Source organism: Hyperoodon ampullatus, assembly GCF_949752795.1.
Source record: "Hyperoodon ampullatus genome assembly, chromosome: 9".
Classification (NCBI taxonomy): domain Eukaryota; kingdom Metazoa; phylum Chordata; class Mammalia; order Artiodactyla; family Ziphiidae; genus Hyperoodon; species Hyperoodon ampullatus.
The window spans coordinates 103,797,313-103,818,749 of NC_136922.1; the positions used below are offsets into that span (position 1 = coordinate 103,797,313).

The following is a 21,437-nucleotide window of genomic DNA, read 5'->3' on the forward strand; positions in this document are numbered from 1 at the left end:
CCCAAAGAAACTTTATACAGCATCCAAAAAACCAGATATCTAAGTCAGTAAGCACTTACTAAAGCTACCATGGGGGAGGAACAATATACATATACATATGCATATATGATATGATTCCAAATATGTAATACAAGTTTATACATAAATACATACACACATAAATATATATATACATATAAAATCACAGTAAAATCATCTAAAAGCTAATCTGATCAAAATGTAATCTGCTTTATTTCTGGATTTTAAATTAATAGATTTTAAAAATACATGTTTCAGTATCCGCATATAAGGATACTACCTATTTCAAAGAGTTTCAAAGATTAAAGATGAATCACTAAAACACAATTTCTAAGCCATGAAGCACCATACATTTGTTAGTTAACAGGTTCATAGCAGCATTTTTTATAACAGCCTAAAATTGTCAGCAACCCAAATGTTCACCAACAGGTGATTCAATAAACAAATTGTGGTACTTCCACTCTTCAGCAATAAAAAGGAATCACTACTGGTATGTGCAACAATATGGGTGACTCTCAAAATAATTATGTTGAGTTCAAACCACCACCCCCCTGCAAAAAAGAAAAGGGTATATACTATCCGACATCACTTCTATAAAGTTCTAGAAAATGCAAACTAATCTGTGGTGAGAGAAAGCAGACTGCCTGGAAGACAGAAGGGAGTTGGGCAGTGAACAGTCAGAAAGAAGGAAATCTCAAGGGGCACCAGGAACTTCTAGGGGTGATGAATGTGTTCATTATCTTGAAGGTGATGATGGTTTCATGAGTGAAAACGTGTCAGATTAAATTATAGACTTTAAATGTGTGCAGTGTACTGTATATCAATGATACATCAATAAAGTTTTCGTTTTCAGTTGAAGGTGATATAGATTTGAATAGGTATCCGATTTGTCTGCTCTATATAAAAAACATACAGACCTTTTTTTTCTTAAAAAAATAAACAACTTACTTTGCACTTCCAGCCATTGGTTGGTACTGATTTCATAACTGGTTGAAGACAAAAAGTATGATACCCTTTGTCACACGTATCACACACTAGCATCTTGCTATCTTCTCCCGATTGTCTAAAAAATAAGATAGCATTAATGATGCCTTATCTTTAAACTTATGTTTGTAACATAAGTAATCATGAAAAGAATCTGTCCTGGGACCTGCCCGGTTCATAAATACCCTCCGTCTCTGTTTTGTCTAGGCACAGATAATGACAGAGTTAACCCTCTAGAGGATGAGACGGAAATCTTCCAAAGGTCCCTAAAGGATTATCCTTACTGAATGCCCACCTATGGTGAACCCGCTTTAGTCATTTTAGGGTTCCTGCAAAGAAGGAGGGGTTAAGGCAAGATGAATGACACTGATCCTTCTTAAACATCCCATGCCCATCCTTTTTTGGGGAAGGAGCTGTAACTGATAGGTGATGCTGCATGGAAAGGAACAAATCTTGGCACAGTGAGTTGGAAGACACTGTCATATAATAAAAAGAGGATCAAATTTGGATCAGACCTACAATTGTGTTCAGACTTCTGTTTTTCTAGCTGTGTGACTCCTGAATAACTTAGACTTAGTCCTCTTAGTTTCAGGTACAAAATGTGAATGATAATCAAAGATTACTGTGAGAATTAAATATAATTCTGGCTGAAGAGCTAAGAATATCCATTAAGCAATAAGTGCTAAATAAACAGATATAAGAATAATAATCTTGTTATAATTATTAAGAATTGTAATTGAAAACCTAAAATCTTCCCCTAAACACTCTTCTGCCCCAAAGATTGGGCCCCTGTCCTGTCCATGATCTCAGCCTTGATTCTTGGCTATTAATCACTCTCAGATACTAAGAATTTAATTCAAGAGGAGGGGAAAAGAAAAACTAGGGAACGCAAGAAGAAGAGCTGAGAGAGGAACCACTGAATAAAACCTGGGGATAAACAGAAGTAAAAAGGAAGATGGGTTAATTGGCCTCCAGTAATTTCTTATTTAATTTAATAAATTCTACATATAAAATTGCACATTTTGTCTCTTTAGCTACATGGAAAGATCTTGGAGGAAAAGCACTCTTTCTTCAAGTTCTCTTACTCCTTCTCAAGAAGAAGCCAGGCACAGATACAAGGTATCAAATAAATGTTTACTGATATTTTCTTTAATTTTTACCAAAATATAAAAGCACATGGTCCTATTTATTCCTCATAATTCTAAGATATTGATGCTTATTGTTATCAAATTAAATTACAAATAAAACAGACTGAACATGGCAGTGGTGGGCATCATTCCTCCTGATTACAAAAGTCCTCAGCCTGTAAACAATTTGAAGACTGCTGTAGATGCAGGTAACGTCCCCAAATTATCATGCTAATTAATTAGTAGCATGAGAAAAAAATAATCACAGAAAAGACTGGAGAAATGACCAAAGGATGGAATAAAACAAATAGGAAAAGATAACCCCATTACAAACATTTAAATGCCATACAATACTTTGTTTCAGAGTTATGGTGAAAGTAACTGCCTTTCAGATAGATACAGATTTTTTTTTAAACAGTAGACTTAGTATAAATTGTTATTCCTGGAATAGAAATTGAAACTTATCACTGATTCTTTGGTTCACTCTAATAACTACTTTCCATAGTTAGAAATTTATTTTCCTATTAAATCTCCTCCCCAGTCTCCCTCAGAAAAAAAGGTGTTTTTTTTCTAATGCTTATTTATTTTTAATTGTTAATGTCATTCATTTAAAATTGTTGGCAAATTTAAGCTAGCTTTTTAGGCAACCAGAGGAATTTAAATTATTAAAATTAGTTTTTGTTTAGACTTATTTCAAAGTAATATGTTAATAAATATCTAGCAATTTCTAAAGACATGATGAAGTCAGTGTGAATGAATATAGCTGCAGTATGAACAACCTTTATCATATTACACAAACCTTTAGTACCTAATAATAGGGTCTCTCTTAAACTCAATACACACCTTTGAGTTGAAATTAAAACTTACTTGCAGTTCTGGCACACTTTGCACTCAGGACATTGCCAACCTGCACGTTTTAATGGAGTAACCGCTATATCCAGGCACATTCCATGATAGTGCTGACCACAAGTAGTACAAAAGAACTGATCTAAGAGGTCTCCCGGGCTGTCGCACACTGCACAGTTTGCATCTTCCTTTGCTATAATTAACAGTAAAACAACGAAATTGTTGTATAAGAATTTAATATTTTTCTGGCTTTACAGTTTAAAAATCACTTGAAGGGAATTTTCATGGTAAATCTTTCAGACACTTGAAATTATCCACAATGAACTGATATCCAATCAGAATAAGGTCTCCATTAAAACATTATAATATCTTTAATCTAAATTTAATCACATTAAATTTAATCATATAGTTTTGCAATGATTTGTACCTACATCTACTTGAGACCATAAGCAGTTCTTATTTAATTTTATATCCCTAATACCAATGATATGCTGGGCACCTAGTTAATGTTCAATATATGCTTGCTGAAAAGAACCAAAAAGGAAAATATCAACTGAGAGACGCTTTGCAGTGCAAAAATAAACATTTTTATTTGAGTGTTAAATAGGTTTTGAAATTAACAAAATCAGAGACAAAATTAAGAAAATGTTAATATCAATTAGATTAAGATGCTTCTTAAGCATAAACACTAATTTTTATTCAAGTCAAATAAGGGTTTTTTAATACTGGAAAATATATGAGGGAGAACATTAAAGATGGAAGCTACATATTCATACACAAATACAATACTTCATATACTAATTCTATATTCATCTATATTAACTGACAGTTGTAAAAAAATTATGGACATCGTCTATCGCTAAGTGTGGATTAAAAGGAATGGCACTTTTTAACAGTTCTTGTACCATCTAAAATAAAAAATAAATGTAAGAATAAACTGGCTTGCCAAGTACACAAACTCATGCATATTACAATATAATAAGGAAAAGAATGTATTCTAAAATCATACCAATTTGATGATATATACAAATATGTCTGTAACTGACACTTATGTTCTCAACTAAATGGTCTGATTAGCTGATTGTCCTAGGGCTGTTTTAAATTGTACATATGATTTTTTTTTCCTCTTTCGCTTTTTGAAGATTTGGTCAGTCCTCTCTGGCTATAAGCCCTCTCTACCTGCTTTCTTTCCCCAGTCAAGTATCTTGAAACAGAGTAATAATCTATTCCTTTTCCTTACACCAAGAGTTGGCAAACTGGTTTTGTGGGCCATAGACGTCTTTGGCACACAGAGTTTTTGTTTTTATTTTAGAGTCCTTTTAAAATGGTAAAAAAAAAAAAACCAACCATTTGCAGTTTGAGGGCAGAACACAAACAGGCCCTGGGATGCATCTAGACTGTCAGCTGGGCCCCTGGTGGCTCCTCACCCACAGCTATCTGAAGCTACTTTAATGAGGCTACCAGTGGCCTATGAAATCCCGTGGTTACTTTTTAGGTCTTACCTTATTTGCCATCTGCAGCATTTACATCCACGCCCACACTGAAATTTCCTACCTCGACTGACTTCTACGATGGCAGCTTTCTCCAGGTTTCTCCTTAGGCTCCCCATGCCTCCAATCTCCTGCTGTGCTGGCTTTTGTACCTCCACCAAGCCCTCTAAATGACGGAGTCTCTTAGGATTTCATCCTCTTCCATCTTTTCTAATTCCCCATGGTTTTTCTTTGTAATCACACCAATTCCTACATCATAAACCACCACAACTCCCAGATCTCTATCACCAGCCCCAAACTTCTTTCTGAACCTCAGAATATTATTTTCAAGTCTTACTGGACCCTCAATAGCCAGGTGTTCTAAAAATACTCAAACTCAACACCTCTAAAACTTTTTTTAAACCTAAACCTCTCCCTTCTTTCTCGACCTGCTGGGTAAAGAAACTTTAGTGTCACTATTGACCCTTAACTACTCCCTGACCCAACACATCCAATTGGATACCAGTAAACTTTTTATATATCCTCTTCCATCTGTTTGTACAGTTCAGTCCATCACACTTTGTCTTGGTAACTGCAGTTATCTTCTGAATGGAATGCTCGCTTAGGGCTCTGACCTCCTCCCTAAATCAGCTAAACATCCAGAGCAATTTTCTAAAAGCGTTCTGCCCTGCGTAAATTAAAACTTTATCAATACCTCCCTTCTTGCCTTAAAATAAAAAAATCAAAAATTTCTAGTTTGAGGCAAAAAAAGGAATGGGGGGGGATTATCTCCTTTTCTAACTGAATCTCAGAACATTCACTACTTCCTGGTCAGATCAAGCAGTCTGCTGTGCACGTGAACACAACAGACTGTTCAACCTTTGTGTACTTGTACACATTCTGTTCCTTCTGCCTGTAATTTTGTTCCTTTGTTGTGCCACTAGCCCATTCCAAAGAGGCCTTTAAAACTCTTGCTCAGACATAAACCCTGACTATCTAATGTTACCACACCTAAATGCCCATTTAGTTGTTGATTATTCCTTTCCCCATATGCTTAGAAGAAACTGTTATATAATCAATTAATTATAACACAATACCGTGAACCCTTGAAGGGTAGTAACCTTGTCTTTTTCAACTTCATATCCTCAGCTGCCTAGCACAAATCAATTCTTATATTGCTTCTAAAATCATTTTTAAGTGGCTCTTTAAATGATAGGCATTTAAAAGAAAGCATTAATTCTAAAAATGAAATTACATGTATTAGTTCATTTTTTTTTTTTTTTTTTTTTTTTTTTTTTTTTATGCTGTACGCGGGCCTCTCACTGTGTGGCCTCTCCCGTTGCGGAGCACAGGCTCCGGACGCGCAGGCTCAGCGGCCATGGCTCACGGGCCCAGCCGCTCCGCGGCATGTGGGATCCTCCCGGACTGGGGCACGAACCCGCGTCCCCTGCATCGGCAGGTGGACTCTCAACCACTGCGCCACCAGGGAAGCCCTATTAGTTCATTTTTTTAAAATGAAAATGGAAAAACAGAGCAAAGTAGTTTTCTTAATACTAAAAGAGAGTTCCATATTTACTCATTCAAGCTAAGTACATTTAAAAACTAATCTTTGATTTTTGCCTACCCTCAAAACTTACAGAAACTGGGGCAAGTACTGGACTCTTATCAGATACTCAGTTCATCTTTCTATTGTAATTTGCCAGGAACACTATCTAAATACTTCTGTGAAACTTTCTAGAGTTTGCTACTCTGCCACTTCAACTTGCCATGGTAGCTACTAGTCACATGTAGCTATTGCGCAATGGAAATGTAATTAGTCCAAATTGAGATGTGCTATACATGTAAAACACACTCTGAATTCCAAAGACTTAATAGGAAAAAAATATTAATGTCACTATCTCAAAAATTTTATTAATTACAAGTTGAAATATTAACACTTGGGATATACTGGGTTAAGTATGTATTTTTAAAATTAATTTCAAATAAAAAATTTTAACATGACCACTAGAAAAATTAAAATTACATATATTGCTCACATCATATTTCTATTGCACAGCACTGTTTTATAGAGCAAAGCTCATTCTGCAACAAGGTAACTCTGTGTATCACTAAAGCAGAGATTACTTTTTATTCTATGACAGTTTCCACCAATTCCTTGATGACTATACTGTCATGTTGTATGATTAGTATGCATCATTTAATAAATTGGGCAAAAAAATCCATGTGATACATTCAGTCCAAAAACATTTACTATGCATTATATAAAAATAATAATAGAAAAAAGTTGGTTCCAACCATTTTTCTGATCTGGGCGAACATACAGAAATATGTAGAAATACTAAAACAGCCTTTTGGAGGGCATGCATTAAGAAGATGACATTATTGGATGGCTTAAGTGTCATGTCAGACATAAGTATATGTACATATACATAAATATATGTCTGAAAGCCAAAGAGGCGTTAAGCTTGAAGCAATAATCAAACGACTAAGTGAAAATTTTCTTTAAGCAGCTGGGAAAGCAAAATAGATTGAGTGAAAGACTAAAGCTAAAGACAATTTAAGAGAGGACAGGAGTAAAATCCAGGTTAATCTGGCTCCAAAGATCATGTTCTTTACTACTTATCGATACTGATGCCCACTGGAAGGGCAAAGAAGGTGAAGAATAAAAGTACAAAGGAAAAGTGCCAGCACAGGCATAGCATGAGGAAGCTAAATGATGGAGGGAAAGCAAGAAAAGAGCAGGAGAAACAGAGAATAAGCTTTGGACAGGTCACTTCTTCCTAAGTGACAGCTGTGACGAGAAGAAATGGAGGAAAAGACAAAAACATGGAGCTTAAATTAGATGGGAGCTTATCACAGATCCTTAAACATGGTCAAGTTGGAAGGTGAGACTACTGCTTAAGAAAGTCTAGACAGCACATAAGAAGAGAAGCGCTGGTGAAGAGCAACAGTCTCAAGTCAAATTATTATCAGTGAATTTAAAAAGGACTAAATCAGCATAGCTTTGTAACTTCCATCGACATTACAACGTCCATGATCTATGTTTCCATCGCTGGCAGGACACTCTGCAAGGTGATTTGCCTATCAAAATGGAATCTCTAGAAAGAAAAAGTAAATCATGGATGTTGTCCAGAGAGGCTGGCCCACAGAGCAGGCAGGTAGGTAAGAAAGAAAGGTCAGGGGGCTGACAGAATTTAAGGTAACAGAAAAGTAGCAGGACTTGGTGTCAAGAGAGACCAGACAACTAAGAAAATGAGGTAGGAGTTAAAAGTTTAAATGAAGTAAAAGAAGAAGAAGCTGAGCGATGAAAGTAAATACACTGGGGGAGGGGGAGTGGATTAAGAGATGTAGCATTCCCAGGTTTAAACCTTGCAAAGACTTCTCACTGAAGACAGAATAAAATCCAAACCCCTTCCCTTGTTTACAAGGCCTACATGATCTAGTCTTTGTTCACCTTGATGTGGTCTCTACTACCCACCTGGCAGACACTAAGTTCCAGACACAGTGACTAGCTGTCTATTCCACAATCACGCCATGCTCCTGCCTCAAGGCCTGCGCAGTAGTTGTTCGCTCAGCCTGAAATGTTCTTTCCTCTGATCTTGCATGGCTGGCTCTCTGCCATTCGGCCTTCCATGAGAAGCAAAATACTACTCAGGAAGTATATGTGGCTATGTCCCTTAGATGGATATTTAGCGTAAAATTTCCAGGCAAGGTTAGTGTATACTTGCATCATCGTGAAAATAAGGTTAGAGCCATGACTGGCATTTTTCTAGGACAGAGCACCCCAAAATTATTTTCTGATGAAAATGCTGGTCTTGCTCACAGATGCACTCTTTTTTCTGGGATGTTTTTTTCTAATGAGGTCCATGTTTTTGTTAGATTTTTCAACTTTCATAAGAAGATGTCAATCTTACTCCTAACTCAGTTAACTATCACAGCACACTGCTCTGTTCTTAGCCAGCAGCATCAAGTATTATACTCAATGCAGACATGTAACTTAGATAAGAGCTAAAATAACGAACTTTCAGTACAGCAATTCATAATATATGGTACAATGCTACATGATTTTCATTGTCATTTAACCTTCATAATAACACTGTCATTTAAGATATCCCCATTTTTAAAACATAAAAAGTTAAGTGCTTTGTGCTATGACATACAATTAGAACAGCTAAAAATACAAATGAAAGATTTTATAAGACTGTTACGTAGTCTTGTATATTACTGCAATATAGTCTATCTGCAGTATTCTCTACATCCTTGGATTAAAACAGATGCTCAGAAAGCTGGGTATTCAGACTGCATTGTTTAAGATCCCCAGGGAATAGAATTTACTCAACTGGGCTTTGGTTTTATACTGCTGACTTATTTTAAGGGCTGTTATAAGAAATTGCCCTGTGGGGTTTGTTGTTTATACTGCAAGACAGCTACTTGAAGACAGTTTCTCACTGCCATATATAGTGTACATACAGTATCAGTATCAAGTGAATTCTTATTACTACAAATCAGGCAACTGTTCATATGCCCTTCTTCATGCCGACTGCTGGAGAGCTCTGGAGCCAGATTTGTGGCGTAGGCCTGGGAAATACACATTTATTTTGGGTATCAGCCTCACCATATTACCCTCCCATATCCTATCCTTATTTTCCCTTCCCACTGGCCAAATTTTCTTGCTTATTTTTAGTCTTACTTTATCCTACTGTTCACGTATTTGTGTAAGTCTCCGTAAGTCTACTTTGGAACAAGGCAAGGTACCAGTAATTTCAGTAGATCTTTTAGCTTTATGTTGCCAGCATGAACCTTTCACTATATGCATGATAAATGATAACAAATCATCTCACCTCAGTTCTTACACTTCATTATTATATAAAACAATTTATGATCCCTAACAAATAAATGTATATAAATCATATACATTATGTGAACAGAGTCTGCAGAAGAAAGTAGTACTGCCAATAAGTAATAGAATTTCTCACATTAGAAACATAGTCATAGAAAAGTTTGCATGTTGTTTACTGAGGTCTAAATCACGACCACATACAAAAGGCTGAATAAAATTTAAATTGTTAAACACACCCACAGTTGTTTTATTCAATTGGAAAAGTGTGTTATACCACCCAGAATACAATCAGCTCTGATGATTCACATCGTAGTCTGTGTACTTAGTGAAGTCATTCACTATGAGGTCTTAAAATAAATAACACCCATTACAGTAGCTGTGCATGAATTCTGTCTTTTTCTCCCAGATTTAACAGTGTGTAATCCAAAACATTTTTAAAACTTTAAATCCCTTATTAGCCTAAATACAATGTGACATTTCAGTTTGCCTTACCTACAATTTACGTCTGTATAGTGATTAAGGGCAACATGATTATACATGTAGACACAAAATAACTTTAACTAAAGATAAAATCATGGTACTGAACAGAGAAAAAATGATGATTATGAAATCTGTGTTTGAGATTACTTTAGTTTAAGCCTGAAGTAGCTATATTTATGTTTCACAAAGCTGGAAAAGATAGGAAAAAAGCCTTTACTGACATTGCTAAGAATACAGGTAAAAGCTAACAATTAGGTAACTAAGAGATGACATAAAAAAAGACTGAATAAAGAAAGCATCAAAGAGATTTCACAAGCAGATTGGAAATGCAATTTACTAGGGAAAAAAGATCCCAAATCATGCATGCTCATTGGAAATCCACATACTAGGAAAAAAGTAAGATCTCTATTTAATAAGGATAGGAAAGAGTTGTAATTTTCTGTATAACATAAATTTCAAACACTTAAACCTTTTCACCTAATTATAAAATACTGTTTGGAAAAGAAAGAAAAAAAAAGACAACTGAGGATTATAGATAACTATAACCAAGACAGATGAATCAAGAAGAAGCATTAACGAGATTTCTATTATGACTATCAGAACTATACATTTTCCAAGATTTTCAAAAGTGTTTGGTGATCCTATCAACATACATCCTGAAACAACACCTGAATGAACCATCTTCTAAATCTCCAACTGGGTAGTCTTTTTACTGTAAAAGACACTGAATTAAAGACACTGTTTAATATTTTCAATGACCTACTTTCATAGTACATATTAAAATACCATATATTCAGCAAGTTTAACTTTCTACAGTAGTTAAATTTTTTAAATAAGAATAAAAAACATGCAAACTCTCTTTGAATTTTTGAGGAAATAACTCTCTGGATGTAACTTCAATGATATGGTTGGTAACAGATTCCTCCCCATGCCCCCTCACCCCACCCAAGGATCTCTTGTGAAGATCTCTCAGATTATCAAGATTACGTAATGGTACCTTTTACCACAAGGAGAATAACACTTAGGGAACTTAAACATCTGTTATTTTAAGTAAATACATTGATAAATGTTTTTAAATATATCTGTAGTAAACTTACATCTTTCAGGAGCTTGGTCGATGTGCTCTGGACAAAGAAGGAAGAAGTGACTGAAATCCTGAAAGGTGCCGGCTCCAGCAGCACAAGGATAATGGTACATCTGGGTACATTTCTCTTCACAGCATTTGATAGTGGCTCCAAGGTGCTTACAAAATGCACATCGCTGGAAGGGAGCAAAGGATAAAGAAATCTCCTTATAAAACCTGGAAAAGCAACACTCAAATGTGGGGCTAGGAAGATATTCAAAAGTCTTTGCACATTACTGGTAAAACAATTTGAAGCCTGCAGAGCACCGAATAAAGGATCCGTTAAAATGATACAATCGAAGTTCTCCGTTCAGTGCTTGGTACATATTCATCCTTCCAGTCAAGTTTAGAAAGTCAGCATTTCACTTTTCTTTTCTATTGACTTTGTCAATACAACTACCATTTTTAAAAAACTAATAATATGGTTAAAAGGGCAGGTTTCTAGGTGGGGGTTATTTTTAACAGGTGATTAAATCCATTAATAAACGGATAAAACATATTTATACTATTTCCAAAATCTCTTACTATTTTCACCCTGCCTAAAAATCAACGTGAAAGAAACTAGTCAATCACAGAATAAGTTAATGAGTGGCAACTGCATGGTTAAAGGCACACATACAAATCTACACACTTCATTGTAGCAGTTAGTTTCAAGTTTCTTTAAAATGCTGGGCATGTGAAGAAAAATTAAGTCATCTGACTTTCTCCTTCCCCCCATTCCAATCTGCCTCTATCTCTTGCGAGTGATAAAATCAAAGAAATAAAGTCTCAAACGAACAACAGGGGAAGTTTAGCGCACCTGAAATGTGTTAGAAGTCAGTATGAATTATCTAAGAGTAATTCTTTCCCTAAGAATGATTAATAGACTTCCTCATCCACCCAAGCCCACTTGGGGCATCATAACGTATAAAATCTCTCTCTGTGTGTAGGAGATGCCTAGCTGCCCTCCTTGCATATACTTCTGTTTTAGCATTTATGCTATTGCACGGTAATTACTTATCATTCTTTTTTCATCCAAAATCTTTGAGCAGAGGAACCAGGTTGTACTAACTTTGTATTCTTAGTACCATGAATGCTGTTTGACATAGAAAGGCCCTAATAAACTGGTGTTCATATGTATATACATTAAATGGACTTCACTTTTGGTAATCTTACTGTAGGTGTGGCTCATGACTAGCAGAGCTGAACTAACTGAAGCCAAATGGGACGGTACGTGGTAAAACTGAGGCTCAGGTAATAGAGTTGCTGACATTACTATGAATATCTTCACATGCTAATATACTGATTCTATATTCTGCGAGTCAATTAGAGAATACAATAGTTTTTAAATTATAACTAATTTCAATGTCTTGCATGTAAATCTACGTAAGATATTACATGCCATCAAACTCTTCCTCACAACCATCAGTCCACTGCACTGAACCAATATAAGAAAGTTAAGTGTCTCTTGGTGTGTCTTCGACACATTTTGGCTGCAGGCAACAAGACCACTGTAGCTTCTAAGTAACTCATAAACACTAGTTGTATCTGTGACATTTTAATTTTATATAATGTCCACAAGTTCACACACTAACACACATTTCAGTTGTCTTTTTGTACTCAAAGGTATTACTGCATTAACAAAAACTGAAGAAAAGAAATAAAGCCTTCAGGGCTTCCCTGGTGGCGCAGTGGTTGAGAGCCCGCCTGCGGATGCAGGGGATACGGGTTCGTGCCGCGGTCCGGGAAGATCCCACATGCCGCGGAGCGCCCGGGCCCGTGAGCCATGGCCGCTGAGCCTGCGTGTCCAGAGCCTGTGCTCCGCAACGGGAGAGGCCACAACAGTGAGAGGCCTGCGTACCAAAAAAAAAAAAAAAAAAAAAAAAAAAGAAATAAAGCCTTCTTTATCTTCACAGATAAAGTATAATAATCAGCTTTTTCCAAACAATATATTTATGTCACAACCTCCTATGGTATCTAAATATGTTTACTATATTAACAGAACCCAGAATTAAAGACATGTATAATATCTAGGTAGTCTGAGTATCCTTGAGTCAATACTGGAAAGGTCAAGGTAATGTTGAGGGAAGAAAGTACATTTATATGTCCAATCAACCACTGAAAAGTTTTTATTATTAACTCATTAATATTGCAAAATAATTTCTGCTAAACTGTTAAAATCTAGAATCTCCATTATTTTTATAGCATATGGAAAGTTGTACAGAAGACTTTTGCTCTAAAAGTAATTTTGACAAATAAAATATAATGACTTTTAAGTGTATAATAAGGAAATAAAATAATTTAACTTGATCCTTTTCTCACTGTCTATATCATTTTAGAAACAACAACATGTTCTCTTAATCATATGTGCAATGGAAAATATTACATGACATTAGCTAAACTACTATGAGAAGTCCTGGAATGTATCCAACATACTAATTTATAATAACATGTAAAGAGATTAGGGAATAAAGGGAAATAAAATACTAACTGCATTTAAGTGAACGCTTCAAACCCATCTGTTATAACTACATAGCTAATGAAAGACATTTGGCATTGAAAGAAAACATATACTATCTGTATAGGCTGGAATGTATCTTTCTGAAACAATAAAAAGCATTTATAAAATTGTAAAAAATGTCAAAGAATAAATTGCTACAGGAAACTCGTCTAACACCAGCACCCTCATACACCGCATGTCAGAAATCAAAACGACTTATAAGCTAAGTAACAATTACAAAGCTAATTAACATTTCATGAGAGGAAGGTAAGATAAATAGCTCTTATCAACTAAACAATTTGACTCAATATTAAAAACTCCTAAATAATTTTTTATACTTTTTTAATCATTAAAAAAAAGAGAAGGAGAGGGAAAGATAAAAAGAAAATGTTAAATATCTTTTGACATTAGTCCAAGAACACATCCAAGAAAAAACTCTCAATGAGAGTTCACATTGCCACCTGTAAGAAAGAGTCTGAGGAACTTCCAAAACTTGGAAGGCTCTCCCAAAATAAAGCTATAATACAAAACAGAATCAATAAAATTTCAGAGATTAAGGTTATCTTAATAACCTTATTGTTACTTAAACCTTATTGTTACTTAATTGTTAATAAACTTATTGTTACAATAAGTAACAATAAGTTTCAGGATATTCCAAAGCTTGTTCAATTAATTATCAATTATTTATTCAATATCAACTACTGAAATTGGCTAAGTGCTCTAAGAAATATCAAATATTAGTTTTCTACACACCAAACTGTTTTTAACCTTTACCAAACTTTTCTTCTTATTAGTCTGTTAGGATTCTCCCATAATGCAGTAATAACGAATGAAGATAGCAAGTAAGAGAAAAAAATCAAATGGCGTGGGAAACTATCAGGAAGGTCCAACGTCTGCTTATAAAGAGTACCAGAAGGAGAGAAAGTAGAAGGATTATAAGTAGAGAAATTAGAAGAAAATTTATGAAAATATCTAATAATAAGAGGTAACATTTATTAAGCATAATTTCCATTTAATAGATGAGGAAGCTGAAAGACAAGAGTCTTTTTTTTCTGTTCCATTGATATCCATATCACTACAAAAACACCCACCCAAACAGAAAACACCAGCTTCAGATTAAAATGTCTTACAGCTAGAAACATGGGCAAAATTTTAAGATAACAAGGATAAAGGAAAAATTCTAGTAGCCCCACCAAAAAGAAAAGAGGTCATTTACAAAGAAAGGAGAAATGGGAATTGCTTTTCATCGGCAATATTAAATGTAAAAACAAAAAAGAGCAATATCTTCCAAGGTCTACAAAAAAATTCTTTGAGGGCTTCCCTGGTGGCCCAGTGGTTGAGAGTCCGCCTGCCGATGCAGGGGACACGGGTTTGTGCCCCGGGTCCGGGAAGATCCCAAATGCCGGGAGCGGGTGGACCCGTGAGCCATGGCCGCTGAGCCTGCGCGTCCGGAGCCTGTGCTCCACAACGGGAGAGGCCACAACAGTGAGAGGTCCACGTACCACCAAAAAAAAAAAACAAAAAAAACCTTTCAAAATGTGCAAAATATATTTTATACACACACATGCACACACACACTTTAGACGTAAATACACATAAACCTTTTATTTATGTACATGAATACATATACACATGTGTATGTGTATATATACGCATATGTATGTGTATATATACGCATATGTATGTGTTTACATATATACGCATATGTATATGTTTACATATATACACATATGTATATGTTTATATATATACGCATATGTGTATGAGTATATATATAGATACACATATGTGTATGTGTATCTATCTATTTATATATATATATATACACATATGTGCACGAAGCACAGTAGCACAGGATATTCACAAATAATGATCTGGGGGGAAAGAACAGACAAATGCTATCAAAAAGAAAGCAGGTAGGACTTCCCTAGTTGTCCAGTGGTTAAGACTCCACGCTCCCAATGCAGGGGGTCCCGGTTCAATCCCTGGTCAGGGAACTACATCCCACGTGCTGCAACTAAGAGCCCACATGCTGCAATGAAGATCAAGTGTGCTGTAACTAAGAGCTGGCACAGCCAAATAAATAAATATTTTAAAAAGAGAGAGAGGAAGGAAGGAAGGAAGGAGGGGAGGGAGGGAGGAAGGGAGGGAGGGAGGGAGAGAAAGAAAGAGAGAGAGGAAGAAAGAGAGAGAGGAAGAAAGAGAGAGAGGAAGAAAGCAGGTATAGCAATATTGATCATAAAAATAGGGTCCAAATCAGGAAGCAGTGAACAGGGCAAAGATAAGTTCACATTAAAATGAGTCTAACATTACAGTGAAAATTCCAAAAGCAGAAACAGTCATTAATGTTCACATGCCTAATGAATTTCCTTGACATACAAAAGTAAAGCTGACTTCAAGTTAAAAAAACAACCTTTTTAATGCTACAGTAAAAATTTACATATGCTTAAAAAGAAAAAAAGAAAAAAAAAAGTAAAGCCAAATAGAAATACATAGACTGGACTTAACACAGCTCTCAGAAATCAAGATATTTATTAATGATGGTTAAGTTTGATTCAAACTTACACATAAACAGAGAGATCTCCAAATTCCCAGAACAGAAAATATACATTCTATTCAAATGTACATAAAATTCTTTTTAACTTACAATATCTATGGCCATAAGAAAGTCTTACAAATTCAAAAACTCAGATATTTCCTAGGCCATATTTAAAAAAGCAGGTATTTCCTAAACTTAACACATTAATAATTATAAATTCACAACATAAGGATAAACTCCCTTCAATCTATCCACTAGAAAAACTGAAAACTCCCTTCAATCTAGCAGATTTATTTAAATCAAATGAAAAAATATATATTATTTTTGAAGTGATTAAATAAGAAACATGTCAAAATCTCTGAGATATGGCAAATTTAGTTCAGAAGAAAAAAATACAGCTTGAAAAATACAAGACTCAGGAATTCCCTGGCAGTCTAGTGGTTAGTACTCCAAATCTCTGAGATATGGCAAATTTAGTTCAGAAGAAAAAAATACAGCTTGAAAAATGCAAAACTCAGGGGAATTCCCTGGCGGTCCAGTGGTTAGGACTCCGCGCTTCCCCTGCAGTGGGCATGGGTTTGATCCCTGATCGGGGAACTAAGACCCCACATGCTGCGTGCAGCAGCCAAAAAAAGGCAAAACTCAAGACCAAAGAAAAAAAGTAAGTAAAACTAGATATAAAAACTAAGCCAGTAAGAATCAACATATAATGCATGAGATCAGCCATCTAAGGAAGAAAACACACCCTAATATTGTGTGTAGGAAGATATTATTAATGACATTCGGGTGTTTAAGCCTCGTATCAAAACAATCAGTGTTTGCTTTAGAAAGATATGCTAAAATAGAACTGAGTAAAATAAAAAGCAATCTATCGGGCTTCCCTGGTGGCGCAGTGGTTGAGAGTCTGCCTGCCGATGCAGGGGAAACGGGTTCGTGCCCCGGTCTGGGAAGATCCCACATGCCGCGGAGCGGCTGGGCCCGTGAGCCATGGCCGCTGAGTCTGCGCGTCCGGAGCCTGCGCTCCGCAACGGGAGAGGCCACAACAGTGAGAGGCCCGCGTACCGCAAGAAAAAAAAAAAAAAAAAGCAATCTATCAAACCACTTTGTATAATGAATTGGCCTGAAGTAACGAATATCATGATGAGTGATTTGTTGTTGTTTGGGTCCAGTTAATTATTTCTACTTTGTACACTAATAAACATACATTTCTGGGGCTTCCCTGGTGGTGCAGTGGTTGAGAGTCCGCCTGCTGAGGCAGGGGACACGGGTTCTTGCCCCGGTCTGGGAAGATCCCACATGCCGCGGAGCAGCTGGGCCCGTGAGCCATGGCCGCTGAGCCTGTGCGTCCGGAGCCTGTGCTCCACAACGGGAGAGGCCACAACAGTGAGAGGCCCGCGTACCGCAAAAAAAAACAAAAAAACATACATTTCTGATCAAAACCTCTACTTAAAAAACAACAAAAAAAAACCCCATTAAATAACATTACAAAATCAAAATGGACTTAGTTTTGAATGAAATTTTTCCTTTCTGACCCACCCTCCTCACTGCTGCCACAGTAAGCTTTCTAAGGGACTCCCTGATACCTCTGGATCAGGTCCAAACTCCTCAACATGGCATTTGTGGTAGGCAGACTCCTAAAACGCCTGACCCTACCCCCAAGATGCCCCACACTAATCCAGACACTATGAATATGATGAAATACCATGCCAGAGAGTATGCCATAAGACATGGTAAAGAGATTTTGCAGATGGGATTAAGGCTCCTAATCAACTGACTTTGAATTAATCAAGGGGGACGGGGCTCATTCTAATCTAATCATACAATTCCTTGAAAGCAAAGATTTTTCTCCAACTGGTAGCAGAAAGGGAAGTCAGAGAACTTCCAAGCAAGTGAAGGATTCAGGACCACACTGCTGTCTCTGAAGATAAAAGAAGCCACATACAAAGACCAGGGAGTGGCCCCTAGGAGCTGACAGCAACCTCAGGCCAAATGGCCAATAAAGAAATGGGGACCTTGGTCCTACAACTGCACGGAACTGAATTCTGCCCTCGGGAGCCAAGTGAGCTTAGAAGAAGATTCTTCGCCAGAGCCTCTGGATAAACACTCAGCCTGGTAGATATCTTAATCTGAACCCCATGAAACCCTCAACAAAAAGCATGGTTGAGCCTGGCCAAACTTCTCATCTACAAATGGGTGCTATTTAATTACCATTAAATTTATGGTAATTTTTTATACAGCAACAGCTAACGGAGCATTTCAAGGCCCTCCATGATTTGATCTCTGCCAAATCACTGTTATTTTTAAGAAATTTTTTTTACATTATACAACGTCTTCCTTATTCATCACTATGAAGTAAATAGGGTAAATGTCTTAAACTCCATCTTGGACATGAAGAAGCAAAACCTCAGAGAGACTATCCTACAGCAAGCACTCCTGAGCCAACAGATGTGCCCTCTACTTACTGGGTCAAGGCAACAGTAAACTCTCTAGTTGATAGCAACATACACAAATCAGAAGCCCTAAACTAATAGCCTCCTAACAGCTATAATCTTTAATCTATAGCCCACTAACAGCTTTAACCATAAATAAAAACATGAATAAATCTGACTACATAAAACTCCTAAACTTTTATATGGTAAACACACACACACATCTTAGAGAAAATCAAATGATAAAAAAATTTTTTTAATAACCTGGAATTTGAATTACAAATTTCTAGTACCCTGGATATATAAAAATAAAACTTATAAAATGAAAACAACTTAAAAAGAGACAGTGACACTTGATTGACACCAATAATTTAGGGAAGTCAGAAAGTTGGCCAATAAAATATACTTAACATGCAGGATGCAGTGAGCAACTAGGCCAAGCAGTTAACAAAAATGACCTTATTTAAGTCTAACAACCACCATTTTCGGTAGGTACCATAACTTCTGATTTTTATAAACGAAGCGCAGAGTTTAAATTCCTTGCCCACACTCACAATGCCACAAAGAGGAACTGAATTTGAGTGGTTCATTATCAGTTAGAAATGGGTAATTAATGCAAATTCCACTAACTGAACACAAGAACATAATGAATACTTTGTCTCATTTACATAATCACTCTCACTTAGGTTATAAGAAAAGAAGGCAGCCATTTTTGAATTAGAATTCCATAAAATGTTAGTCCTCTGTGCCTACCAGAAGAAATACACTGGAATGTTCACAAAATACAAGTCATAACAGTCCCAGACTGAAAAACCCCCAAATGCCCAATAAAAGTGGATAAATTATGGTACTTTCACAACAGAATACTACACAACAATGAGAATTAAATGAACAATTACAAGCAATAATTTGAATGACTCTCACAAGTATGATGGTGTGTGATAAAAGACAGAAAACAGTATTTATCGTATGAGTCTATAAAGAACAGAACTAGGCAAGACTCATCTATGGTGTTAGTAGTGATAACAGAGCTTGCCTTGGGGAGTTGCAAGCAGTAACGCAAAGGAGGCATGGAAGGAATTTCTGTGTTTTCCACCTGTCTCACAAAGAGAAGCAACAGAGCAGACTTCCATTACTCTCCACTGACAAGTAAGAGCTATGGGAAAAAATTATTTTCATAGAAGTACGATCAGTAAAAATATTAATACCATCAACTAAAATGCTTGTAGCAGCTGAATATGTTATCTAAATAGTATTTACCTAACCATAGCAAATAACTCAAAGTATCTTCAATACTACTAGAAGGCTCAAAAGATGATGGCAGAAAGCAATGAAAATATTAAATCTCATTACTGATCTACTAGCTTTGAATGTTTAATACTAGTATAGTTATTCTGGAGTACTTTTAAATTGATGCACAAAATAAACAACTTTTCTTTTTCTTTTAATAACTTTTTTAGTTGGAGGAAATATTAAGTAAAATTAAAAGGTACAATTATAGATTGAGTGGGGGAATAAAAAATTTTTTAAATATGTTACAAACAGCTACTGGATTAAATTTTAAAATATCAATATGAATTCATGTTTTTGAAAAAATATATCTTTCTGTGTATGTGTATATGTGGTTTATTTTTGACCAAGAGTCAAAATAATTCAAGGGAATAACAGTCTTTTAGAATGATGCTGGAACAAATGAATATCCACACTGAAAACAAAAAACCTTGAACCTTACCTCATCTTCTCATTATCATACATGCAATTTAACTATAAAAGGAATAAATAATCTAAAGGTAACCTTGGAATATGCAGGAAAACTTGAATATTTTTTATATAAGGCATAATGAACAAAATCTATAAAAGAAAAAATTTACAAAGTGACAAACGACAAACGTCATCGAAATTAAACCCCCTACTCTTTCAAAAAACATTAAAAAAGGAAAACAAGTCATAGACTAGACAAAAATATTTGCAAAATACATCTCTAATAAATGACTTCTATGGCGAGTATATAAAGAACTCACAACTCGAAAGTAAGGAAAAGACAAATCAACAGGGAAAAAGGGGACTTTGGGGTAAAAGCTTTGAACAGACACTTCACTAAAGATGTGTTCAATTTCATTACTCATCCAGAAATGCAAAATCAAGCCCACAACAAAATATCACTAAACACCAACCAGAATGGCTGAAATATAGAAACACTGACAATATTCAGTGCTGGCAACAATGCAGAACATCGTGTTCTGCAAATGTTCAAGCAGCTTTATAAATACTGGCCCCAAAACGGGAAGAAATCTCAAAACCATTATGCTAAGTAAAAAAGCCAAACAGAAAAGATTGCTGTATGATTCCATTTACATACCAGTCTAGAGAAGGCAAAAAAAGGCAAAAAACAACCAACGTAGGGAGAGGAACAGATCTAGTGGTGATTGCCGGAGCCCGAGTGGTGGGAGGGGACGATCTGCACCGGCCATGAGGGAGCTTGCGGTGAAGGAAAGGGTCTGCATCTCGACTATGATGATAGTTACACACATGACTGCACACATCTCTCAAAATATGTTCACCTGTACCCTTGGAAGGGGTGAATTATATTGTGTACAAGATATGCCTTAATAAAAGAATGACTCTCAGGGCTTCCCTGGTGGCGCAGTGGTTGAGAGTCCGCCTGCCGATGCAGGGGACACGGGTTCGTGCCCCGGTCCAGGAAGATCCCACATGCCGCGGAGCGGCTGGGCCCGTGAGCCATGGCCGCTGAGCCTGTGCGTCCGGAGCCTGTGCTCCGCAACGGGAGAGGCCACAACAGGGAGAGGCCCACGTACCGCAAAAAAATAAAATAAAATAAAATAATGACTCTCACACAGGGGAAATAATAATTTTTTAAATTTATTTATTGGGTAATGGCAGGCCAGTATCAGAATTGCTCTCTTGGAAATAAAATTTCTAAAATCTCAATAAAATATAAAACCTAACTAACTGAAGTCACTTGTGAACAACCAAGCCTGGAATGGCAGGACATCTGACTCTTGACAGAAAAGAACATCACTGGCTAAGGTCTGTGTTTAAAAGGATTTCTGCTAAGGCCTCCTAGTGTGCACCGAAGGGGAAG

At 36.2% G+C, this 21,437-nt stretch overlaps 1 protein-coding gene across 1 annotated transcript in view; it reads right to left on the reverse strand.

Moving 5' to 3' along the window:
• The window catches only part of KMT2C (lysine methyltransferase 2C), a gene marked incomplete at both ends in the record, with an annotated part of 286,382 nt that overhangs the window by 115,499 nt on the left and 149,446 nt on the right, over window positions 1-21,437 (reverse strand). The window contains 3 exons of the mRNA XM_079711888.1: window positions 967-1,081; window positions 2,997-3,168; window positions 10,862-11,024. Of these exons, the coding sequence (XP_079568014.1) occupies window positions 967-1,081; window positions 2,997-3,168; window positions 10,862-11,024 (450 nt within the window). The remainder of the gene's footprint in view (window positions 1-966; window positions 1,082-2,996; window positions 3,169-10,861; window positions 11,025-21,437) is intronic.